Source organism: Castor canadensis, chromosome 13, assembly GCF_047511655.1.
Source record: "Castor canadensis chromosome 13, mCasCan1.hap1v2, whole genome shotgun sequence".
Taxonomy (NCBI): Eukaryota; Metazoa; Chordata; class Mammalia; order Rodentia; family Castoridae; genus Castor; species Castor canadensis.
Window position 1 is genome coordinate 75,330,785 of NC_133398.1, and position 27,897 is coordinate 75,358,681.

General features: G+C 35.1%; 1 protein-coding gene across 1 annotated transcript; it reads left to right on the top strand.

The window, feature by feature from the left end:
- Positions 1-405: 405 nt before the first annotated feature.
- Positions 406-18,724, top strand: LOC109678898 (aldehyde dehydrogenase, cytosolic 1-like). Its single transcript, XM_074052183.1, has 7 exons — positions 406-471; positions 3,105-3,233; positions 3,651-3,764; positions 9,150-9,252; positions 11,070-11,254; positions 15,398-15,562; positions 18,563-18,724. Exons 1-7 carry the CDS (start codon positions 406-408, stop codon positions 18,722-18,724), a joined length of 924 nt encoding a protein of 307 aa, XP_073908284.1.
- Positions 18,725-27,897: the final 9,173 nt, after the last annotated feature.

Here is a 27,897-nt window from a genome sequence, read left to right on the forward strand (position 1 = left end):
AAAGAAAAGTTCATGAAATAATACTGACCCTTACTACATGAAGTATATATGTACATGTATATATATATATATGTATGTACATCTCTCTATATAAAATATATATATATATATATATAAATTTTCAAAATGCTTACCTCACCCAGAAGATTAAAATCATTATACTTTGGCTTGATAAATGCTTTGACTGATTATTTTATTTTCCATTAAAATGTTTCTTTAAGACATATTTTTAATATTATTAAAGCTGGGTACAGTACCTGTATAGAATGAGGCCCTGACTTCCAGCCCTAGTGCTGCAAAAAAATAAATCCTATAAAACATCTAAAATGTTGTAAGCCTTGTGAGGGGTTATGGACTCACTTCTACAAATATAGTAGGAAGTTGTGAAAAGTTTTAAGCAAAGAAATGAGGGATTCTTTCAATATTTTAGAAGATGGCTCTGTCTGCACTTTGGAGCCTGGTGTGGATGAGGTGGGTACATTCTAGGTGTCAGTCTCCAGCTCAATAGCCTGAGTCCTCACTGGGCAGCAACACAAGGTCTGCTCTCATTATGATTTGGCTTTCATGACCTGGATACAGTTCAAGAATGAACATTTTAACATAGTGGTATCTTCACTTCAGCAAAGATCTGACCAAGAAAACAAGGAAGTAAAATAAAGAGGTTTTGAAATTAGGCCCATACGCAGGTTGCAGTTTAGAAATTCAAAATAAAGAAGCTCTTTATATGTTAGTCATGTGTGCTTGTTATCAAATGATTCTGGAATTTTAGTCATTGGCTTATTCTTTCATTCAAGTTGTATAAAACAATATTGAGTCAATATTGTGTTAAGTATCAGAAATTTGGAGAAATATGGCCAGTTCCTGACCCTAAATGAGAGCCACATTTTCGCCTGAAAAGTTTAACACATGGTTTCTATCTTTATTTCCCTTCTGTACTTCATATATAAGAGTCACGGAATTTCTAGCCTGACTTTGTTGTACTGAGAAACTTTCAGTGCTAGGGAAAAATAAAGAGAATCCTTCCTATGAGGAGGAACTCTAGAGTGCAAATGTATCACTGGGTTGAAAAATGAATTTCTCCATGAAAACTGTTTCTAGTGATAACTCTTTTGAAGTTTTTGGTTTTATTTTACAGAGTTAGTCCTTCATTAAAATCTTTTTATGTATTTCAAAACACGTTAGGCTAACTAATAAGACAAATAACTGCTCATCACAAAGAAGTCAAAGATTGCACTCTTTTTTTAGTGTATTATTGTTGGATTGGAGGATATATTATGACATTTACAAAAGTGCTTACAATATATCTTAGTGAGATCCACCCCTTCTATGATTCTCCTTTATCTCTCCTCCACCTCTTAGAATATATTCGATATGTCTCATTGTTCCATTTTCATACACGAATACATAATATTTCAACCATATCACCCTCCTTTAACCTTTCCTTACCTCCTTCCTCCTCCCTCTGGTACCAACCCCCCCAATAGGACCTGTTTTATATCCTGTCCTTCATGTTTGACAAAAGAAATTTTGTTTGTTTGACATATCTATGTATATATGTATTATACCTGATGAGGTTCATCTCCTCCACTTTTCTCCTATCTACCGTAGTTCCCTTGTTAGAGTGATTTTGACAGGCTTAAATATGCTATATTCATTCTTGCAGAGAAAGCACTTCAACTATATTCACCTTCAGTCTTTTTGAATGTCTTGAAGTAAGTCCTGTTGAACCTATTCTTCCTGTGACTAAACACATTGGATATGAATTAGGGACTCCAGAAATTCCCCTACATCATGATTATCTCCTAAGGGGTTTTTCAATATTATAGCATCAACAATATCAACACTTTACTCTATGGGTAGTTTTTGAAAATTTCTAATATATACTCTTTTTAAGAAATGACAGAGTGCTCATCACAGGCGCTTATGCTGCAGGACACTTACTACTCTCCAATATTCTTTGTCGTCTCTTTATGACTTCTCACCGTGGTCAATAGTAGCAACCAGACATTTCAAATCCTGAAGACTTTTTGTTAATTATAATGGAAGAAATGATCCCAGAGATATCTGGAGTATTTTATGGAATGTATTGTACCTTTAGTTAACAGGCTGATACCCAAATTCCTCTTTTAAATGGAATCAGGAATATTTCCTTTTATACCTTACAAATGGGAGGCTCTCTAAACATAACTAACATATTTTAAAAGGCTAAATATAAACATGGTAGTGTGTCCTGAAGTTTTTATGTAAAGAAATGGTAATGATTTACCTTTTGTTTCAATGAGATTGAAGTGTAACCAAATCAACATTTTAAATTAAATTTCTCATTATTCAAAAGCTACAAAATGGTACAGTACAGGGCTAGACATCTATCCAAGGGCCTGTGCATGCTAGATAAGTGTTCTACAGCTATACACCCATGCCCTGCTTCCATGATTAATCTTCTGGATAGCGCTCTGAAGTGGAGAGGACTATTATCAGCACCGGCAAGTAATGAAATCATACACAGAGAACAGGTCACTTGTCTGAGTTCACTCACTGATTTTTGTGTAGCTCTGAACCTAAGTATGCTGTCTCCAAAACTTAGAAACCTATGTCTTTAACATGATTATTTGTCCTGGGCTGAGGGTGTAGCTCAGGGGCAAAGCAAATATACGCATAGAAAGCATGTACAAGACCATGGATTCAAACCTCAGTACCGCAAAACAAATTTCCTAGCTATAAATGCTGCTAATAATATTATTGGGTGAACATAATAAGTGGCTTAAGGAAAAGGAGAATGTTCATACTTTTTGAACATAAATAACATATATTATGCTTAATTGTATATAAAAACATACAGTGATTTTTTTTCCCTGTTAGAATAAGAATTCAAAATTACAGCATTTGATTAAATAGAAGGCTCTTTTCTGCTCACTATTTAGGTTACTCAGAACTTGTTATCATTTACAAGTTGTTTTTAGCAATGTGCTTAAATAGGATGCACTAAATATTACAGGAAATTATCGTCTCACATTTCTGGGGGAGGGGTTTATAAATGTAGAAGTTACATTGTAAATGTGGCTTGGACCAACTCAAATACTCTCTTGTTATATATTTCCATCTAGTGGAATGGCCCATTGCTTATGTTCATTTGGAAGACAGCACTTGCTCTTAGCTATGGAAACACGGTGATTGTCAAACCAGCTGAGCAAACTCCCCTCACTGCTCTTCACATGGCATCTTTAATCAAAGAGGTAAAGATCCTAAATCAAAACATGCACATGAATTCATGAGTCCTAATTTAAAATAGGAGGACTTCATTTAGCACTACTTTAACTTGTATTATTTACAAATGGTATTCATCCAGTGGTGGGGATACATGTAGCAGGAGAGCTGGCTGGGGTTTCTGGCAGTCAACCCAAATGAGGCTCCACCAGAGTCAGTCACCTTGTGACCAACTATTTCTTTCTTTTGTCGAACTCTCATGAACATATATTCATGGTAAAATAAAATTGAAAATTGAAAATTAAAAATTAAATTTTTTCTTTGTAACTATCACTTGAGGACCAGCTGGCTTTTGTAAATCCTTTTAAACTTAAAGGAATTTTTAATGTGTGTGAAGGTGGAAGCCAATGAATTCTGTTTTAACTGCTTTGCTTTCTCACTTTTAGGTAAGGTTTCCTCCTGGTGTGGTAAACATCATCCCTGGTTATGGGTCAACTGCAGGGGCAGCCATCTCTTCTCACATGGATATTGACAAAGTGGCCTTCATAGGATCAACAGAGGTAATGTCATTTACTCAGAACGGCAGTTAAGAATGCTGACATCTCTAACCATCAGAAGCATGTCCTATTTAACAAAATACTTTTTATTGATTAGTTCCTAATTTTACCTTTAAATATATTGATATAGCATATGCAGATGAGGTTTGGATGAAATGAAATACTTCTTACAATGTCAGAAGGATTAGAGAAAGCTGTTTTAGTGTGTTCATTGCCTTCTTTCTTTTTTTTTTTTCATTTTTCTTTTATTATTCATATGTGCATACAAGGCTTGGTTCATTTCTCCCCCCTGCCCCCACCCCCTCCCTTACCACCCACTCCGCCCCCTCCCTCTCCCCCCCCAATACCCAGCAGAAACTATTTTGCCCTTATTTCTAATTTTGTTGTAGAGAGAGTATAAGCAATAATAGGAAGGAACAAGGGTTTTTGCTGGTTGAGATAAGGATAGCTATACAGGGCATTGACTCACATTGATTTAATGTGCGTGGGTGTTACCTTCTAGGTTAATTCTTTTTGCTCTAACCTTTTCTCTAGTACCTCTTCCTCTTTTCCTATTGGCCTCAGTTGCTTTAAGGTATCTGCTTTAGTTTCTCTGCGTTAAGGGCAACAAATGCTAGCTAGTTTTTTAGGTGTCTTACCTATCCTCACCCCTCCCTTGTGTGCTCTCGCTTTTATCATGTGCTCATAGTCCAATCCCCTTGTTGTGTTTGCCCTTGATCTAATGTCCACATATGAGGGAGAACATACGATTTTTGGTCTTTTGGGCCAGGCTAACCTCACTCAGAATGATGTTCTCCAATTCCATCCATTTACCAGCGAATGATAACATTTCGTTCTTCTTCATGGCTGCATAAAATTCCATTGTGTATAGATACCACATTTTCTTAATCCATTCCTCAGTGCTGGGGCATCTTGGCTGTTTCCATAACTTCATTGCCTTCTTTCTTGAGAAATACAGTTGCTAAGCCTGTGATATGTGATTGGTAAAGTATATGATGGTAATCACCACAGTGATTTGTATGAATCATTGCAATTCTATCTTGCAGATTAGGAAAATTAAATAACAGAGCTTCATCCTCAGCTAGTTATTTGAGGTTCTCTCTTCTCTACACATCCTCAAAGGAAGTCAGAATCTCAACTTCCCTTAATGTTATAGATGTTCTCTTTGGTTCATCTTGGTCAGACAGAAAATAACAATCAGGACTTCAACCATGGGCCCTGTGTGGAGAATTAGGTGAGGCAGAGAGTGGGGAAATTATCCTGTATCAAGCAAAGACATTCTTGTGTCATTGTGTTATGTCCTGGCATTGCTAGATGTTCAGCATTCTTCTCATTTGGTATACAGCATGGAAGACAAGGACTGTAAATACTTCCACTTTATGAAGCTGCCACTGCAAATGGGAAACAAGGCAGGATGTAGTAATATGCATACAAATAGCTACAAAGGGGCTTATAGAATGGAATGCTAATTTCCAGATTGGTGCTAGAATTTGGACTGAGTTTTAAGAAAAACTTCCTATTTTAACTCTCTGGAGATTGACAAGCAAAAAGAATATTTTAGACCATGAGTTCTGGGAAGTTTAATTATTTTATTACCCTATTTAGCCACTCCAGTATTTATATATTTTAGTCACATAGAAAATAGACACAGAAAAAGGTTGCATTCTGCAAATCCCTAATTGGGTTGAGGAAAAAACAAACCATGAATTGAGAATGCCCAAGATATAAAAATAACTATATAACTGTATATAAAATAACTATAACTAAAAATACCTATAAAAATGGTGAAGCCCACATGTTGAAATCCAAGCAGAGAAAGTAAAAGAAGGAAGGCACAGATTCTGCAGACTCATATTCTAAACCTTCCCCAATAGAGACTCCATATACATTTCAGGGTCCAGACCCTACACTTGCTTCTCCAGTTTATACCATGAGCTGCTGTTCTCTGATTCCAGTGGCAAAATCACTGCATATTTGACTCACCCCTCAGTCCAAAGAGCATTTGGGGGAGGACATTTGCTTACCTAAAAGGCATCATTTTAATTAAAAGATAGAAAACATTTAGTTTCAAATTCTTCTTCTGCCTCTCCTAGTGTGTCTCTGAAAGCTTAAGTATCCTTCCTAATTTCAAGTAAAATAGGGGCAATAATGTGTAATTTACTGAGTTGTAAAGTATAAAGGTGAACGAGTTAATGAGTAATAAAGCATTTATAACCCTACCTAGTGTTAGCAACAGCTTTGAGATATTGGTATATCACAAGAGAAAGAGATGACACAACTCAGAAGTCACCAGGCAAAGCAAAACTTACTTCTACAGAAGGGTATGCAACCTACAGAGGTCTGGGAAGGAAGCTCACCATGTGGGAAGTGTGCTTGGGTTTTATCTCTAGTGCAATGATGCCCATTGCCTAGATTGTGCCAGTTTTAGGTTCACAGTCTTTGCAGTTATCTAATTGGAAAGGGGACACTCAAAGAAAGTGACTTTGGACATAAGAAGTTCAAAAGTTCAGGGAAGCAATAACTATCTTAGTTTATCAGCTCCATAACCAGGGCAGCTAGCAGAAACAGAAACTTGCCCAGCTAAGGAAAATAACACTTTATTCTTAATAGAAACTTTTATAAGGTTAAGCAGAGTCCATGAAGCATGTGGGAAATGAGTTAGTGAGACTAACATTTGTAACAGTAGTAGTTCCTTTGACATAAAAGACCCAACATAATTTGATTCTTACACTGGTACTGAGGAAATGGTGCATTGTGTGTTCAGTACTCATTTGATTTTCTCTTTCCTCCCTCCACTCTTTAATTTCTAACACTAGTTAAGGAAGGTGAGGCAAAAACTTCCCCATTTTCCCCTTATCTCTGCCTCTATGCCCTATCACTTCTTGATTATTTCAAGTATCTCTTTATTTTCCCACATTTTGCTTATGTGTGGCCAGAAGCTACTCTAGCATGAGTCCCATGTGATCCCTCTCTGGTTTGCTCCTCATATCTGCTGTTCTAAAAGCCTCCTGATTTTAAAATCTTCCTATCTGTGTTCCCATGTCTGTGATATATGATTAGGAAAGTATATGTTTATTGTCTTATTATCACTCCCTTACCAGAGTGTTCTTAAAGGCTTTTTATTCATTCTTACTCAGAAGGCAGTACAATAACAACCTCTGAATGTATGCTGAGGAAGTAAATGTGAACAAAATAGTTTTAGAAGTCACATAGAAAATAAATCAGCATTAGTACAAACTTAAATGCTTTTAGGAACCTATTGTTAGTTTTCTTTCAGCTTCAGGTTTGTTGTTTGGCTTAAATTAGGGAACGTGCCAATGCCATTTAAGGGACAAGAATTGGATTGTGTTCCTTGTGTTCACTGTAAAAATGAGACCCTTTCTATCAAGCTAAGAATTTTAATGTCTCATTAATACATTTAAAGTAGAACCCCGTCCACACTGTGTAGGTTAGAACATTTTCACAAGCATTTGCTCTTTCTGCTTCATACGGCAATAACAATGTCATGGAACATACTGTCCACCCAAAGTCTTAACAGTTCTTATCTTTGTCTTTATCACAGACCTCCTTGAGAAAAATGATAAAACTACTTTTTTTCCAACTAAGGGAATGAAATCATGGTTTCATTCAAAAAAAATCCATAGTTTCTTATTTTGGACATAGTTGAGTGTGGATAACACTCAAGGAAGCCTTTTATTTGCCATCTAAACTTTCACTAAGCAAAAATGTAGTCTTTTTTCCTCATTCATATTTATAATCAGCTTTTGTGTTAGGTCTTTTGACATCAGAAGGTTCTAGAAAAATACTTCTGTACTTAATTTATTCTCGAGACAAAAGTCACCTACTTTAGTAGAATTTCTTCAGTAAAAATAAGTTTTAAATATAAAAAAAGCCAAAAAATTCACAGAAAGGAGCTGGAAAACTCAAAAGAGTAGAGTTAAAAAACATTATGAATTAAACAGAAAATTTCTGATCACCTCAAAAGAACATGTTCATAAGAAATGTGTTGTGGATGCTGGATGTGGTGGTAACACCTGAAATCCCAGTAGTTGGGAGACAAAAGCAGGAGAATCAAGAGTTTGAAGTTTTATACAACAAGCAAGACTCTGTCAGGAAGGAAGAAAAGAAGGATGGAAGTTGTAGAAGGAAATGGTAAATGCTAGATATTGTTTCCTCAATGCATGTCAACTTTTAGTTTACTTTCATTAAACTAATTTTAAGGGTTTGATTTAGTCTCATTAAATATTTAAATAAATATACTCTGTTCTTTCATGGACAATTGCAACTAGTTCTGTATCTACATAAATTTAAAATCTAATCTTTTTGTTCAGTTGGAATATAAGTGTTCAATTGAAATTCAAAATGTAGAGTAGAAAAGAAATCCAGAGAATAAAAGAAGAACAAACAAAAATGATTATCTCAAAAAAAGAAAGTCAAAGATCATTTTATTGGACTAAGGTGTCAATAAATATAATAAAGAAATAACTATTTAAAAAGTTCAGATTTTAGAAAAGCAAAAATAAAAATAGCAATAGAAAATAATCTTGATGAGAAGTGTTCCCAAAAAATATTAAATCGGTGTGTTTTTCTACAGAGAAACAACTAGCACGGATTTCATCTCACTGTAGTAAGTGCACAGAGACCACATTCAATTCCAATTTCTTCTAACTCCACTGTCCAAAGATATGGGGGTTGAGAGAGAGTGAGAGAGAGAGAGAGAGAGAGAGAATTGTCAATCACTGATCACTGGGATAAAACCTACCAAGGAGATGAGGAGATGTATGTAATGATAGGATATTGTCATGTCGACCAAGGAGGTGACAAAACTGTTAGGGAAATGATATATATACCAATACTACAACTCAAAGCTGACTCTGAAATAGTGTTCATTTGGATCTTTGGGAGACTATGAGAAGAAAGAGTTACCTCTATGTAGAGTCATCAAAGAAGGATTCAAGGAATAGTTAAGATATGCGCTGCAACCAATATAAGGACTAAACTTGGAAGCGGTTCAGGTTAGGGAGTGCATATAAATACGAAAAGAGGGAGATTTAGGAGAGTATGTCGAGTTGTATGGATGGAGTTTTCTGGACATCAATAGAAGGATGAAATGATCAATTCAAAGATGTTGCTTTAATGAAAGCAAAAAGGAACGTCCTGTCTAGCACAAAAGATTAGCTGTCGTGTTCTGTATCTCTGCTCTTTTGCCTGTGAACATGTTTCTGATTCACTCATGTCTGCATACTTGCATATGGGGAAAATGTTATTTAGTGTTTCCCCCAAATGAAATGTAATGATGGTACAAGCAGCATACAAATTTAATGTAATAAAAAAATGTGTCTTAATGAGAGGAAACTAAGCATCCTCCTTTCCAACTTTCCATTTCAGGTTGGCAAAATGATCCAAGAAGCTGCAGGGAAAAGCAATCTGAAGAGAGTCACCCTGGAGCTTGGGGGGAAGAACCCCTGCATTGTGTTTGCTGATGCTGACTGTGAGTATTACTCTTTAGATAACTTTTCACCCTTCCTCCATTTGGATAACTGATAAAGCCATGCAGTGAACTTGAGTTGTTACAAATAGGCTTGCTTCAAAGTGTAAGGAATTAATACAAACATTTGTACAAAGTTTAACAAAGTAGTATGTTCTAAAAAAAGCCCTCAATTATGATCACAATGGTAACACAGGTCAATTCCATGAACTATTTGTGTTCAGGTCTTTCATGAAAGTCTTTTAAATTGTCCTGAAGTTATAACACATAGACAAACTAAACATAGGTACAATATTTTTCTGGGTTTGAATAGATTACTACTTCCTAAACTGAACCCTAGATAACATAAATGTTTTGTATTAGGAGCTATAATGTGTACTTAATAATTCATTATCTTTAATTATTAGCATTATATTAGCGTGATGAGATTCTTCAGATGTAGTGGACTGAGACCCAGTGGGAGACCGTAATTTCACACTTGTTATCTCCCTTCATTCTGAGTCTAATACACATTAGATGAGATGGCTAGAAGAAATGGAAACCATTTTAAAATTTCTTTTTTCCCTATCAAAGATAGTTGAGTTTACATATATTAAATCTATACTTATGATGTTATGCAAATATATGATATTATAGATTAATTTTAATACACTGCCTAATATAATCCCAAAATTACTTCCTACATTGGAGCTCATTATCAAAAACAAATACTAAAAGATTCCTTCAAATCTCTTAAACCATTTCATTGTTGATATGAGGCCATAAACACAAATACGTCATAGAATTTGCCTGTGTTATATTGTGACCTTAGTCAAAGCTTCCTTAGAGCATATTTTGGTGAAAATTCTACAAAAAACATAAGATTCTTGATTTGCTAACCCTATCTATAAACTTCTTCCACAACTTACGCAGTTATGTTTACATCATGGTTGTTTTAATGTTGAATTGAATCTTCAGCATTTAGAAAAATAAAATGCAAATAAAAGTTTATTCTTTTTCTTGGGACAATAAGATTCTAATGAAACAAACCAACCACACCGTGCCATTTAAACTAAACAGACAAGAGTTTATAGGCATCATTAAAATAACATGACTTATGTTTTGGATAGATTTGAAAATGTCTGCCCTAGAAAATGTTCATAAGGTAGGTGGTTGATTCTAAATAGTAATGGGGTTCAGTTAACCTTGTTAATTTTTTCAGAAATTCACTTTTCTTATTGATGAATGTATTTAAGAATGTTTTAAACTATTAAAGGAAATTCACCATCAGATTTTTTTGTTATCTAACTCAAACCTGAGGACTAAAAGAAACATTCATGGTATATAAAAAGTTGTATCTATATTTAGTTTATCTCTGAGCTATAAGTATATGGATTAAGTTCACAATAATGGAATATAAGTACCTCCAATATCTGTCAGTTGAGATGCTTATAAAAATTATCAGAAGTGATACTTTGTCTTATGATCAAATCCATATTCTTGGTAATGTCCACATTAAAGTTGTAATATTAGCATTTTAGATACTAGTAATTGTTGTTAATATTTCCTTAGTAAATATAGGATTGTAAAAATTTCTCATTTGGCGTTAAAGATATAGACTATGTTTGGCCTATCTCTGATTATGCATTCATCATTTTTCTTTATCACTCTATTGCCTCTGAGAAGCACATATAAAAATAGAAAGTATTCCTTCTTCAGGGCTGAGGGCATGGCTTATGTGGTAGAATACCTGCCTAGCAAGCACAGGGTCCTGAGTTCAAACTCTAATACTGATAAAAAGAGAATATTTCTTCTTTATTAAGTTAATGTTTTCTTTGCAGTGGATCATGCTGTTGAATTTGCACACCAAGGGATATTTTTCAAACAGGGCCAAATGCGTATAGCTGCATCCAGGCTTTTTGTGGAGGAATCAATTTATGATGATTTTGTGAGAAGGAGTGTTGAGCGGGCTAAGCAGTATATTCTTAGAAATTCTCTGACTCCAGGAATAACTCAAGGCCCTCAGGTAAGTGAGCAACAGAAAGAATGCCATACCAAGGGGCAAGAATAAAGTTTCCTTTTAGGACCTAATTGTGATTAAGATTTACCTTTCATCTGCACACCTTTACAATAGTGTATCAATATTGAGATTAAAACCCCTAATTTCCATGTAAAAAAATCATTTTGTTCCTGGGTTGCACATTTTTCATTCCAGAAAGAGTTTAGGAGCCATGTGAGGAATTAAAAGTGTGGAAAATTAATAGGCACTATCAATTAAAAGAATCCAGAGAGAAAACCTTAAGTTTTAGGCATATGCAAGTATTGAAACCTAAAAATCCTAACACAACTGGGTAATGAAGTAAAAACTCCTTTTCATCTGAATCTCTTTATACTTTGGATTTGACTTTGAGTTTAATGACTACATAGATGAAATGACAATTTTTATCTCATTTGGTAACTTCTTAAATGAATGCCAAGAAATGTATTTGATTCGAATCTAAACTGATCTCACAGTAGACAAAAGAATATAATTCTAATTTCTGTTTTATTTTCTCTTTAAATATCTGTTTACCTGTACAAAATATAAGTACTTTTATTGTATTTATGTATATATATATACATAAACACACAGAGAAAGAGAAGAAAGTAGAGGAGAATATCTAAGATACTTGATATTGAACATTGTTTGGTCAATATTTTCCTCCATTAAAATGCCTACAAGTCCATCACAGAGTCAAAAAATTGAGCTGAAATACGTCATTATATCTAAGAGGAAGAAGTTAAAATTGATTTTTTAAAATTATCTATTCATAGATTTCTAAAGTAAATAGCCCAGTGATATATCTAACTCATTAATGTAAGGCTTTATATCTGTAAGTAATATATATTTTTATCACATGTTGCACTGAATTACTAGGATATGTAGGTATTTTGGAATTTTAAGAAACAAAAGATTCAGAAGAATCCAGGGGTTCTTTACCCTTACAACTTTACATCTGTTATCATTAGAACAATCTTATGGAGAAGAGACACTCACTAAGCTTTAACCTAGTACTTCCTCCATTGTTGGTTAATAAAAGCCATATAAAATATATCTACAGGATCTTCTCAATTAATATTACAACAAAACAGTAATAAAGAGAAAATAATGGCCAAAATATTTGTTTTGGGAAATATTTTTTAAAGAAGATGTTTTTCTTATTTTAAAGATTGTGAGCATTAGAGCAATTGCATTACTGTATATTATTTATAATGTATTGTATATGTGTATTTACACATATATTTTCCTTCATTTTGATACTGATTTTCTTAATTGACTTCATAGACAAAAATATGTAGCTCCTTTAAAACTTAAAAAAAATTAGTATTTTCACTGGACAAAAGTGATTATATCCACATGAAATGTATTAATATCAGCAGAGTAAGGTCTTGTTATGGTATGGAGTGGTATATTTTGAATTACAGGCTGCATTTAAAACAAACCTTCCCTCAGATTCTATTTCCTCACCTGTAAAAAAGGTCACAGTAATATCAATCTTACAGTGTCATAGTGCAGTGAAATGATATAAGCTGTATAATGTATCCATCAGAATACTGGCTTACTGTGCATGCCCAAATGTCTACTAAGTAAGTGAAAATAACTCTAAACATTGGTAACATTTATGTACGTGAATAACTTTATAAATCTGCTCTCCTGACTCATGAATTTCTGGCTTACCACCAATTTAAGGATTGTATCTGTGTCTTTTTTCAATTTATCTTCCTTTTCAATCCATCAAACCTATGGAATCAAAAACTCTCCACATTCAAATCCATTTAAATATATAGTTTAAGCATATTTCAACAATACAGTGACCTAAAATAATTCAAAGACCAGCCCATGAACCAGTGACTCACCTGGAAGGAGCTCCTGCTACCTGCAAGTATTACTAAACAGTGCATGAGGTCCATAGAGAAAGCCAAGTTCATCCTTAGTCTACCTGAAACTTGCTGAATAAGATTTGTACTTATGGTGAATGAAAATTAGCCAGGCCAAATTGAGTGCATCCCTCAGTGTACCAGAAGTGCTCTGTCACTAGTCCCATGCTCTAGCATGGTGTTCCTCCATTTTCCCCATGAATTGGAACCACATTGGGACTCAGTGGGGCTAAGGCGCAGCCTAAGAAGGACATCTTGCTACCAGATGATGCCAGACTTATTGCCTATAGGAGCACATTGTCTGCAGCAAGGTATTCAATAGGAAGCCTCTATTTTTAGAAGTCAGTGATTATATAAGTAGTCCAAGAAATATACTCTCAGTCCTTTTCTTTAGTGAGTATGTAGGGATTGAATGCCCACCAAGTGTACACATTAATCACAAACAGGGAAACAATATGACTTTGAAAACATATATATATTTTTTGGCATTATTCTATCTTGAACTTGGGTCCTTGCACTTGTCAGACAGACCTTCAACCACTTGAGCCACTCCACCAGCCCAAGGGAAAAATACATTGAAATAACGAAAAATACCATGACTTTGAGGTCATAGTCTGATTAACATCCAGCACTAGGCAAAGATGTTTTCCATGGAGGTACATGGAACCCTTAACTATTTACTAGAATGCTTTAACGAGGCAGAATCTAACACCAACCCTTAAGCCGTATTATATTAACTAATATGTAATAACAAACATATGTCTTCTTTTATGTAAGACCACAACTTCCGTAAGCTGCTGGAAATGAAGAGATTTTCTTTATGGAATGTCCTATTGAATATTGTATACTAAAGAGCCTTGAGAAACATGGCACCAATTATTGTGTCAAATTTTATGAAATAGTTTCTGATTGCAGACAACATTTAATTATTTAATGATGAGAGAGAGCTGAAATATATGAGGTCAGAAATAACGTTATGGAAGCTTTTCCTGGCCTTCAAAAGATAGGGAAGTTTTCATAGTCTAAGAAAAAGATAAAGACCTCCCTTTTTGAGTAGTGGGAAGAGACAAGTTAAACTGGCAAGAATCCCATTCATCTTAGCTCCTGGTTGTCCTGTTTGTACTTCAATTCACACCTGAGACAGGATGTCTCAGACTAGTAACATACAACCAAGAGTTACTCAATCATTCAAACTCCTGTAAAAGGACTGAGATAATACAGAGTCCTCTCATTCCATGGTATGAAGGAGAGTTATGTGCTACTGGTAACTCCTTTTTTTTTTTTCTTTAAAAAAGTTTTTATTAAATACTGGGTACATATGAAATATTGTAGCTAATAAAAATGTTTTCTCTCTTTTTTTTTATTGTTTTATTATTCATATGTGCATACAAGGCTTGGGTCATTTCTCCCCCCTGCTCCCACCCCTCCCTTACCACCCACTCCGACCCCTCCCTCTCCCCCCCACCCCCTCATTACCTGGCAGAAACTATTTTGCCCTTATCTCTAATTTTGTTGAAGAGAGAGTATAAGCAATAATAGGAAGGAACAAGGGTTTTTGCTGGTTGAGATAAGGATAGCTATACAGGGAGTTGCCTCACATTAATTTCCTGTGCATGTGTGTTACCTTCTAGGTTAATTCTTTTTGATCTAACCTTTTCTCTAGTAACTCCTAACTTGAACTCTGACCACTTTTTTATTCCCCCTTAAAAATATTATTTTAAACATTCAATTTTTGTAAAACTTTTCATAAACTTCAATTTGGCCCATTTAATGAAGCATGAAGTTAAAAATGAGGACTGGCTATCAATTCAATCAACCTATTGATCTGGAAAATGCCCAATCCATGTTCAGAATGTGTTGTCCAAGAGCATGGGCAAGGCCAAAGGGGATGTTTCAGGGACAGGAAGCAAAGGGTCTTCTTAAAGTCTAAACACATTATCATTATTAAACTTTTCTTCCAGAGTGGATAAATGACAGTGTGTGGAAGGCTGATGTGTGTTCACAATTCTATTATGCATTTCTTATACAATTCTAGATTTATATTTAATAATATAAATACTGTCAAGGTATCTTTCCTGAAAATTCATGTGAAGGAAATGTCCCTAAGAATGAATCTGAACCTCTCTCAGCTGTTTTGTTCAACATTAGATTTAATAACAATATCCTAGCATTTTTAGCCCCTCATTAACAGACTCATGATCTTTGTTAATTGCTAATATTTTTTACTTTTCATATACTATTTCTTAAATAGATTGACAAGGAACAACATAATAAAATACTGGACCTCATTGAGAGTGGGAAGAAAGAAGGGGCCACACTGGAATGTGGAGGAGGACCCTGGGGGAACAAAGGCTACTTTGTCCAGCCCACGGTCTTCTCCAATGTGACAGATGAGATGCGCATTGCCAAGGAGGAGGTAATGGTGTCGTTCCGTTCCGTTCCTTTCGCTGCCATGCGTTGTCTGTGTGCACCAGCTGTGCCTCTGACATTCTCAGCTCTTTAAACATCTTAGTGGATATTACTCTTCATTTCCGCTGTTGATAAAGGCTTAAGTAACTTGCAACTAAGTCTCAATATGGTAAGGAATCCATTGGGCCTGCCAAGAATTACTTGCCAAGCACAGAGCAGGGGTGGTTAATAATCTTTAGGGACTTCCTTCCTTCACACTATCATCAAAGGACACAAACTTTAGTTAGAAAGAATTAGTTCACTGAGCTACTGGACAGCATGGGGACTATAATTAATAACAAAGTATCATATTCTTGAAAATTGCTGAGAGTAGACTTTATGTTTTCTAACCACAAATAAAGAAAGAAATATCTACCCTGCATATTGGGATCATATTTGCCCTATGGTCTTTTAGTACACATAAACCATTCCAACATTTCAAAGTAATCTTCATCCTCCTAAGTCATTGCCCAACTTCCATGGAACTTTCAGCATATATTTTCCTTCCACCTTCTTAATTTTTTATGTATGTATACTTATAGACATATATATATATACAAATATATGTATGCTTACCAAATATTTAATAAAATTACACAAAATTAGAAGTCTAATACTTTAAATATCTGAATCCAAGAGCTCATGAAGAATCAGGAGTGATATAGCAGGTAAAAACTTAAACATAGTACATATAATTACATATTTATATGTAATTATATATTTAATATATAATATGCATACAGAACGCATTTGTACTTCATGTCTATTATATGACAGGTGTCATTCTTTCTTTTCTCTCATACTTACCTTTCTCTCTTTTTCATTCCTTCCTTACTTCCTTCCCTCCCTACCTACCTGTCTCTCTCTCTCTCTCTATTTCTGACTTCCTTGTCAGTCACTCTATCACATGAGTCACATCGAAGGCCTTCTTTGCTTTAGTTACTTTTCATTTATATTCTTGTTTTTTGTCCAGGGCTGGTCTTGGACCATGATCCTCCTGCTTGTGCTCTCATAGCTAATATTATAGGTAGGTGTCTCCATGCCAGGCTTGTGGGTTGAGATGGGGATCTTGGTAACTTTCAGCCTGGCCTGGCAACAAATCATGATCCTCCATCCTCGTAGCTGGATGAGGATGATAGGGATGAGCACCATATTTGTTCTTAGGTTATTGTCTTTACCCCCAACCCCCACAATGTGATCAAATTAAGAAGAAAGGGTGTAATCTGATTTTCAAAAAGAAGTAACAAATAGGGAAAACAAAATAAAAGTAAATGTACGTATATGGATATCCAACATGCTGAGTTTCTCTACATCGATTCAGTCCTTGATTGAATTACAAGTTTTCCATCTGTTGGTAAATTCATGTTTGGTTAGAGCTATATGTCTTGTACATCTTGATTAATGCCCAGTAGAGACAATAATAGGAATGTACTCATAATTCAAGGAAACTTTTATGGTGTTTCTCTAGTAGTGTAGTGATGCCAACTATGTGGAAGGTAGAAATGGCAGAACCATACATCAAGGCCAGCATAGGCAAAAAAGTTAGTGAAGCTCCATCTCAAAAAAACTCAAAACAAATGAAAACAAGGTAGGGGTGGCAGTGAATGTCAATAATCTGAGCTCACGAGGAGGCACAGGTTGGAAGATCATAGTCTGAGGCCAATCCTGGCCAAAAGTCATGAGACCCCTGTCTGAAAATTAACTAAAGCGATAAGGGTTAGAGTGTGGTTGACCAGGTGATAGAGCACTTGCCTAACAAGTGCAAGGTCCTGAGTTCAAACCCAGGGCTTATCAACAAAAGCAACAAAAATGTATATATATATCCAGATATATGCATCCAGATATATAAATACATTTATATATATTTATACATGAGCTTCTATGTAATATATATTATATTGCTAGCTGGTTGCTTCAAAGAGGAGCGTGGAGCCATGTATTTTGTTCAACTAAAATTATGTAAACTATTGACACATTTATTGGAGTAGCTGTCTACTTCTATTTCCTAGGTTACAATGTCATGATTACACATACAGCTTTAGGATTTGCACTCAGCCTGTACTGAAGGGCAGCCCCTACACCACTTGCATCAGTGGGGAACACTAGAAAATCAGTTGTCATGTCTGATTTTTGCCTACATTCATTCACATTTCCCATAATATTATGTTGACATTCAGAGCAGCCTCTCTTGTATTAGCTTTAATAAATGTTTAATTGAAATATAGAAGCTTTATTTTAAAGAGAAAATCCAGTTGATTTCCTCCTCTCTGGGGTGAGATACAGAATGAGTTTGGGTCATGATAACTAGTCTACTAGAATAATCAAAGTTTGGTTTATGTTTCCTGTCTTGTCATTATGTCCATTGCCAGTGAATCATGCTTTGGTTAGTAAAGGGAACTTAAGAATTTATGCTCTTCCAGTAATGAGCAATTCTGTGGGTATATGTACGTTATACAAGATGTGTCCACAAAATAGAGTCTGACTAAAACTCCATGTTAGTCTACCTAACTTAGCTAATTATAAAAACATTCAAGTATAGAGGAAGATTTGGTATTTCAATCAATGATGCTGGATATTTAAAACATAAATATTATTATCAATCTATGTCTATTCATTTATCCTGTAAAGTACTTTCTTTTTATATGTAGTAACTTGGAAGGTGATTATAACTAAGAAGAAAATTTAAAATATTTCCAAAGAAATTGTGAATTAGTGTGAGATCTAGGAAACAATTCCAACACCTAGGAAACAAATATTGCTTTATTTGCTTTTATCCTCTTTTATTTCTAAGGGAATTCAACACATGATCATTGCCTGTTTTCTCCTTCCTTTTCTACAGTTACCTAGCTTGATTCTTACAACTGGGTGTGAACCAAGAAACAAAATTTTAGCCAATTCAGAATAGGAATCTAAACTAAAATTTAAAATATTCAGTTATAACCTATTGTATTAATTTCTTGTGATATAGATATTTGGACCAGTGCAGCAAATTATGAAGTTCAAATCTGTAGATGAAGTGATCAAGAGAGCCAACAACACTCCCTATGGCTTGGCAGCAGGAGTCTTTACCAAAGGCCTTGACAGAGCCATAACAGTCTCCTCTGCTCTGCAGGCGGGTGTAGTGTGGTAAGTGAAACTGAAGTTACCTATGCCTTTTGATGTTAGGTGTGTCAACAGGTTAACTTATTTTGACTTTTGTAGCCTTGAATTTTTCATTTCAAATTACATAGCCTGCTAGAAAAATTGTTGCTGCTAAAAATGTAGAAAACAACAAAAATGAAAGAAAACATAGTTAAATAAATATATTAGAAGAATGTTAATTAACTCTCTCCAGTCTTTTGATTTGAAATTAGTTGCCTAAAATATTTATGGATATTTGATTTACACAAAATACTTATTTCTAAGCAGGTCTAGGCACATGTCACTATGCTATGTACAAAGAAGACAAAGAAAAGTAAGTTTGAAAAAGTTTAATTAGATAAGGCAATGTTTATTGGGAACCTTATGGATGCATATATTTAATTTGTGTATCACATTCTCACTCTGGGATTTTTATACATGCAGGAAGAAGAACATACTGAGTTTTGAGGAGAATACCCATCTCATTTTGACCTAGTTTATGTCTTTGATTTTAATATTTACTTTAGTAGATATAAATTCTAAGGCTGTGCTTCTCAAACTTTGGCATCTCCAGCCCAGTCCCTTGTTCCTGGACAGTTTTCTTAACAGTTTTTATCTTTAAACCTCCCATTTTTCCCTCAGTTCTGGCCGCAGATCATCTTCCTTTTCACATCTGTTTCAGCTTATTAAAAAACTGAAAAAAACAAGCAACAACAAAGCAGTAGAAGCTGAAAAGTGTCCTTAAGGGACACAACCAAATAATTCTTACCCCTCTTGATCTCTTGATGCCATTACATCTTTTCTTCCTAACTCAAGTTATAGTCATCCTTTAGTGAATAGTTACTGCATGTGGCTATGCATTTCTACACTTATCATTTCATTTTACCTTTCAACAACTATTTGTTAAAGCTCAGTGAAAAAGCTGAGAGGAAGACCTGTTTCTCTGACTTTAGAGCAATGGATCTCAATCCTAGATGTACAATAGTATAAAGTACAGTGTCCTTTATTCAATAATCCAAATTCAAAAACGCTCTTAAATGTAATAAAGTTATCCTGAAAAATCTTTGGCTTCTGAAGCATTTTGAAATTTAGCATTAGCGATACTACACCAGTAAAGTCTACGCATATTTTCAGAATTCCAAAAACTGTCCTGAGGAAAGAGAAGGTATGCAACAAACACACCATTGCAATCATTTTGTGGTTGAGTCTGGGCATACGCCTTTTACTTAAAGAGGTTTCTTTTAGTTGTTGTTGTTTCTGTTTTTTAAATACAATATGGTGCTAATGTTCAACTAGCTCAAGGAACCAGAGCTCAAAACTTGGTTCTGTTTATACTGGGATGTTTTCTTTCAGATCTCTTACATTACATCAATCCAATTCTTCTTAAAGAGCCAGCATACCTAGGGATCAATGCAGAATATTCCTATGATACAAGTATTAACTAAATACTTTGTGTACATTGTCTGCATTTACTGAAGACTTACTGTGCACTGAGTACTTCAACATGCACATTCTGTGCACCATCTAACACAGGCTAGAAACAACGCCATTAAATATTATCATCTGTACTTTACAGGCGAGGAAGTACATGCTTAGAGAGAACAGAACGCTATTATTTTCTCTTTTTCTTTTGGTGGTTGTTGGGAATGAACTCAAGGCTCTTATTTGCTACCAAGACCTTTATAGCTTGAGCCATGCCGCCAGGCCTTTTTGCTTTAGTTTGTTTTTCCGATGAGGTCTCATGCTTTTACCTAGACTGATTTAGGACCCCAACCTACCAAGTAGCTGGGATTATATTTGTGTGCTGCCATGACTAGATTTTTGTATTCTTTTGAGATACTGTCTCATGATCTTTTTGCCTGGGCTGGTCTTTAACCATGATCCTCCTATCTCCACCTCTAAGTAGTTGGGATTACAAGTGTGTACCACCACATTTATCCAAATAACATTCTGAGCTCACAGTTTACTCTAAGTGATTATTTCTGTTAACTTATAATAAACAAGTGTCATTTTCAGGGTGGTGTCAAAAGAACAAACTTATTTTCTGTACATGTTACCAAATGCAAGTTTTAGGTTTTTGATTTTTGGAAAAACAGAAAGTTGCATGATGCTTTATAAAAATCTTGTTGGGATAATTCCACTGAGAGCTTGAGAATGCTGTTAAGAGTTTCTATACCATAGAAACAGAGGGGACTGCTATCTTCCTATTTCAATATACTCTAGAGTATAATAATATTCTAGCATCATCTGAACCTAATAGCTGCTTTGGGATTAGAGGAGAACTGTTGAACTCCAGAGTTGTTGGGATTTTACCTGTAATTTCAAGGTAGAGATCTTATTTTTAATTGAAAGAGCAGTTATACAAACCCTAGAATTGCCTCATTCTAAAGGCGTAAATTTATTCAAAGAACTATCCCTCCAGTTTTGGAGGCATGGGTAAGGATTCTGAGGCCTTGTGGTAATGTGAAACTGTGGGAATTGGAATAATAAGTATTTTCCCTGAGAAAACACCTGAAACATTACCTCAAAATCAAAGTAATGACCTAAGTCTTCCAGGCACAATACAGTTTATATGGGGGTCACCTTGTTGTCCACCTTCATTGTTCGTAAACACACATCCCTTATATATTTAAGTCTTTAGCTAGCAATGCTAGCAAAGGCTGAAACTGGTTTACAAAATACTAAGGGAAGATAAAGATCTTGGCAGTAACAACACAAGTAGGGTTATTCAAAGCACACTTCCTCCCAAAGCCCAGCATTTATGGACAAAGAAGTAGAGCTAGGAGACTGAGAGGTAAACCAGGCCTAAACAATCAGCGTGTTTTACGCAGTCTGCTAAGGAACTTGGATTATCTTCCAGAGAGCAATGGGAGCCATTGAGCAGGTTTTAGTATTAGCAGAGATATGACAACTAGATTTCTGTTTCAGGAGAATTTATCTGATTTTGTGGAGAGAGAATGAAAAAGGCCAAAACTGGTAGAGTATTCAGTGATGTATTACAGAATTATCTTCTCCTTATAAATAGTTTTTAAGTATAGTACCTGAGACATTGTAAATGCTCAATAAATATCTATTAAACTATTATTTTAAATAATTTCCCCCTATATAGCTTAGTATGAGTATAGAAAAAGTAATAGTGTCTTTGTACAAATTTCTGTATGTCTCCTTCACTTTCTTTTTTTTTTTAATTGTTGTGCTGGGTGGGGGTATATTGTGGCATCTACAAACATTTTTACAATGCATTAAATATATCATACTTGAGTTAAGCTTTATAAGCTTTCCTTAAGAAACTCATATCAATACCCTCTTATCACCAAACACCCTAGTCGGTTTGGGAAGGAAGCCTTTCAAAGATTAACTTTTAACTATGAATGTTAGTATCAAACTAACTTAACCCCAATCACTACACAATGAATGAAAAAGAACTTTGGATAAAGACTTTCTCAATGTTATTTAGGAGAAAGGTTTTCCCCACTAAGCTACTATTCCTTTGTGAAGTGCCATTTCTGAGAGGCCTAATAGCAAAAATAACTTACCTGCTTAGTCACTGCCCTTATTCTGAAAGTATAAAAATCAAGATGCTGTCTAAATCTTGACTTTGAAACAAAGATTGCTGCAGGGAAAGCTAAAACTCTCTTTTCCTTTAAGAAAGCAAGGGCATGATTAACAATTTTATCTGCAAACTTGTGTGGGAATGCAGATTAATTTGTCTATTCATATTACATTAAATAGAGAAGACCTCAGTCAGCCTTTCTTTGAATATGTGCATGCCAAATAATTTAAGTGGTAAAGATGAGAAAATTCATGCAAATCATTAATTGGCTCTTTCTAGGTATATAAACTGAGTGAGGTTATTATGTTCTATGGCAAATAAGCACCTAATAAGCAGTTTGAGAGAATTAAGTGCACATGTATTCAACCATGGAAAAGCTTGCAAAGCAGGCACATTGAACCTGAAATGTGTTCAACAGCTGGAAACACAGATGTCTTCAGTGCGTGTCCGCTTCTTGTCTAGTCCAACATTTCTGACTGTTGGGGGTCTGGACCTGGAATCTAATCTTGGCTCTTGGAAGGCTGAACTTGGGAACCTAACTTTTGACTTGAATCAGGATTATCAAGTTTTTCCAGCATCTTCATTTTATTTTAGGACTTTTCAAATTGGTGCTATTAATACATTGTGAAAAACATAATTTGCAATGATATTTCAACATATTCAGATCAATAACATAACACATTGCATCAACAGAATGGACAAAAACATTATCATCTTATCAAAAGCAGAAAAAAGTACTAGATAAAGTTCAATATCCATAGTGATAGAAATCTTCACCAAAGTAGGTATTGTAGCAATATACCTCACTGCAAGAAATATGTGTGAAAAACTCACAAATAACACTTGTCTTCTTTAATACATCAGGAATAAGACAAGGATGCCCACTTCTACCACTGTTATTCAGTTCAGTATCAGAAGTCTTAGCCAGATCAACAGGCAAGAGAATGAAATTAATGATATCCAAATAGAAAAGGAGGAAGATAAAATATCTCCATTTGCAGGAAACATGATTTTATATGGAGAAAAACCTAAAGACTACAGAAAAAATAAAACTGGAAAATAAATTCAGTAAAGTTACAGGATGTAAAGTTAGCATATGAAAAACAGCAGCATTTTTGTATACCAATAATCAACTTGCTGAGAAAAAAAACAAGAAAGCAATCACAGTCATAATCATTCTAAAAAATAAAATACCTCTGCAATTGATTTACAGTTGATCACCTTTTGCAGACACTGAGTTCTATGGAGTATATTAGATTAGGATGTTATCCTTCTCCGATTTGCTTCTATTATAAGTAATTAGCCAAAATTTCACCAATGCAACTGATAATTCCTAAAGTAATCATTTACTATCATGAGCTAATAATGAATTATTATTGGAATAACTCCTATGGTAAATTTTTAAAATTTTTCTATTAAACTATTTTCCAACTCACAGAAGTTATCTAAGTTAGGGATGAGTATTTTTTTCCTCTCAAGATTTTTTTTAGTAGGTCAACTTGGTTCACGATGGTCTCATAAACCATAGTTTATGTTTTAATCTCTCCAAACACAGAGCGAAATGTAAGTCTTCAAACGCCACAGAGAAGCCTGAGGGAAAAGATTTATAAATTTTATCTTCTGTCTCATCATTATGAGTGGGGTAGATGTGAAGAATTGAAAAAGGCTTATGATTTTTGAACCTGGATATATTCCTAAGAAATCATGAAACATGAGATTTTTCTTCACTGACTGTGCACTGTAATACTGGGAACCAAGTGGATCATTATCTAACCATAGCCATACTGCCAGATGTGAAAAATATTCCCAGGCAGAGTGCCATATTGATAACAGCCCAAGCATTCCTCATGAGAAGTTTTTGCCCTTCAGTGGCTTGTGCTGTTTGTCTTTCAAAAATCTTCTCTTTGGGATTCCTATCTTCCTGACAATTATTTAGCAAAGACAGTTACTTTCGGTGCTTTTCATTATTTCCAGCAAATACTTATTGAGTTAAAGTCTGAGGTGATATATTATTCATCATTTCCTATTTAATACAGTGTAGATTTATAGTGCAATATATCATGTTACTCGATAAGCATAATTGAAGAAAACTTCATGAATTAACACATGAAATATATATGCACATATACACATATGTATACTATTCTACTGTATCTTACCTTTTTTTTTTTTTCATTTTTCTTTTATTATTCATATGTGCATACAAGGCTTGGTTCATTTCTCCCCCCTGCCCCCACCCCCTCCCTTACCACCCACTCCACCCCCTCCTGCTCCCCCCCTCAATACCCAGCAGAAACTATTTTGCTCTTATCTCTAATTTTGTTGTAGAGAGAGTATAAGCAATAATAGGAAGGAACAAGGGGTTTTGCTGGTTGAGATAAGGATAGCTATACAGGTCATTGACTCACATTGATTTAATGTGCGTGGGTGTTACCTTCTAGGTTAATTCTTTTTGATCTAACCTTTTCTCTAGTTCCTGGTCCCCTTTTCCTATTGGCCTCAGTTGCTTTAAGGTATCTGCTTTAGTTTCTCTGCGTTAAGGGCAACAAATGCTAGCTAGTTTTTTAGGTGTCTTACCTATCCTCACCCCTCCCTTGTGTGCTCTCGCTTTTATCATGTGCTCATAGTCCAATCCCCTTGTTGTGTTTGCCCTTGATCTAATGTCCACATATGAGGGAGAACATACGATTTTTGGTCTTTTGAGCCAGGCTAACCTCACTCAGAATGATGTTCTCCAATTCTATCCATTTACCAGTGAATGATAACATTTCGTTCTTCTTCATGGCTGCATAAAATTCCATTGTGTATAGATACCACATTTTCTTAATCCATTCGTCAGTGGTGGGGCATCTTGGCTGTTTCCATAACTTGGCTATTGTGAATAGTGCCACAATAAACATGGGTGTGCAGGTGCCTCTGGAGTAACAGTCTTTTGGGTATATCCCCAAGAGTGGTATTGCTGGATCAAATGGTAGATCGATGTCCAGCTTTTTAAGTAGCCTCCAAATTTTTTTCCAGAGTGGTTGTACTAGTCTACATTCCCACCAACAGTGTAAGAGGGTTCCTTTTTCCCCGCATCCTCGCCAACACCTGTTGTTGGTGGTGTTGCTGATGATGGCTATTCTAACAGGGGTGAGGTGGAATCTTAGTGTGGTTTTAATTTGCATTTCCTTTATTGCTAGAGATGGTGAGCATTTTTTCATGTGTTTTCTGGCCATTTGAATTTCTTCCTTTGAGAAAGTTCTGTTTAGTTCACATGCCCATTTCTTTATTGGTTCATTAGTTTTGGGAGAATTTAGTTTTTTAAGTTCCCTATATATTCTGGTTATCAGTCCTTTGTCTGATGTATAATTGGCAAATATTTTCTCCCACTCTGTGGGTGTTCTCTTCAGTTTAGAGACCATTTCTTTTGATGAACAGAAGCTTTTTAGTTTTATGAGGTCCCATTTATCTATGCTATCTTTTAGTTGCTGTGCTGCTGGGGTTTCATTGAGAAAGTTCTTACCTATACCTACTAACTCCAGAGTATTTCCTACTCTTTCTTGTATCAACTTAAGAGTTTGGGGTCTGATATTAAGATCCTTGATCCATTTTGAGTTAATCTTGGTATAGGGTGATATACATGGATCTAGTTTCAGTTTTTTGCAGACTGCTAACCAGTTTTCCCAGCAGTTTTTGTTGAAGAGGCTGCTATTTCTCCATCGTATATTTTTAGCTCCTTTGTCAAAGATAAGTTGCTCATAGTTGTGTGGCTTCATATCTGGATCCTCTATTCTGTTCCACTGGTCTTCATGTCTGTTTTTGTGCCAATACCATGCTGTTTTTATTGTTATTGCTTTGTAATATAGTTTGAAGTCAGGTATTGTGATACCTCCTGCATTGTTCTTTTGACTGAGTATTGCCTTGGCTATTCGTGGCCTCTTGTGTTTCCATATAAATTTAACAGTAGATTTTTCAATCTCTTTAATGAATGTCATTGGAATTTTGATGGGAATTGCATTAAACATATAGATTACTTTGGGGAGTATCGACATTTTTACTATGTTGATTCTACCAATCCATGAGCGTGGGAGATCTCTCCACTTTCTATAGTCTTCCTCAATCTCTTTCTTCAGAAGTGTATAGTTTTCCTTGTAGAGGTCTTTCACATCTATTGTTAGGTTTACACCTAGGTATTTGATTTTTTTTGAGGCTATTGTAAATGGAATTGTTTTCATACATTCTTTTTCCGTTTGCTCATTGTTAATGTATAGAAATGCTAATGATTTTTCTATGTTGATTTTATATCCTGCTACCTTGCTATAGCTATTGATGATGTCTAGAAGCTTCTGAGTAGAGTTTTTTGGGTCTTTAAGGTATAGGATCATGTCATCTGAAAATAGGGATATTTTGACAGTTTCTTTACCTATTTGTATTCCTTTTATTCCTTTTTCTTGCCTAATTGCTCTGGCTAGGAATTCCAGTACTATGTTGAATAGGAGTGGAGATAGTGGGCATCCTTGTCTGGTTCTGATTTTAGAGGGAATTGTTTTAATTTTTCTCCGTTAAGTATAATGCTGGCTGTAGGTTTGTCATATATAGCTTTTATAATGTTGAGGAACTTTCCTTCTATTCCTAGTTTTCTTAGAGCTTTTATCATGAAATGATGTTGGATCTTATCAAAGGCTTTTTCTGCATCTATTGAGATGATCAAGTGGTTTTTGTCTTTGCTTCTGTTAATGTGGCTTATTACGTTTATTGATTTTCGTATGTTGAACCACCCCTGCATCCCTGGGATGAAGCCTACCTGGTCGTGGTGAATAATCTTTTTGATGTGTTGCTGAATTCGATTTGCCATTATTTTGTTGAGGATTTTTGCATCAATGTTCATTAAGGAGATTGGCCTATAGTTCTGCTTTTTGGAGGTGTCTTTGCCTGGTTTTGGGAAAAGTGTAATACTGGCTCCATAAAATGTGTTAGGCAGTTTTCCTTCCCTTTCCATTTCATGCAACAGATTAAGGACGGTTAGTATCAGTTCTTCTTTAAAGGTCTGATGGAATTCATCAGAGACTCTATCAGGTCCTGGACTTTTCTTTTTGAGGAGGCTCTTGATTGCTGCTTCAATTTCATTTTGTGTTATAGGTCTATTCAGGTGATTAATTTCCTCTTGGTTCAGTTTTGGATGATCATATGTATCTAGAAATCTGTCCATTTCTTTTAGATTTTCAAATTTATTTGAATATAGGTTCTCAAAGTAGTCTCTGATGATTTCCTGGACTTCCATGGTGTTTGTTGTTATCTCCCCTTTTGCATTCCTGATTCTACTAATTTGGGTTTTTTCTCTCCTCATTTTAGTCAGGTTTGCCAGGGGTCTATCGATCTTGTTTATTTTTTCAAAGAACCAACTTTTTGTTTCATTAATTCTTTGTATGGTTTTTTTGGTTTCTATTTCGTTGATTTCACCTCTTATTTTTATTATTTCTCTCCTTCTATTTGTTTTGGGATTTGCTTGTTCTTGTTTTTCTAGGAGTTTGAGATGTATCATTAGGTCATTGATTTGGGATCTTTCAATCTTTTTAATATATGCACTCATGGCTATAAACTTTCCTCTCAAGACTGCCTTAGCTGTGTCCCATAGGTTCCGGTAGGTT

What these genes read in the sequence shown, in the direction of transcription:
- LOC109678898 (XM_074052183.1), top strand. Translation starts at nt 406, where the DNA reads ATGAGGGATTCTTTCAATATTTTAGAAGATGGCTCTGTCTGCACTTTG. An exon ending in CCTTCATAGGATCAACAGAG is followed by an intron (nt 3,765 to 9,149) that starts GTAATGTCATTT and finishes TTTCCATTTCAG; the next exon opens with GTTGGCAAAATGATCCAAGA. An exon ending in TGTGTTTGCTGATGCTGACT is followed by an intron (nt 9,253 to 11,069) that starts GTGAGTATTACT and finishes TTTTCTTTGCAG; the next exon opens with TGGATCATGCTGTTGAATTT.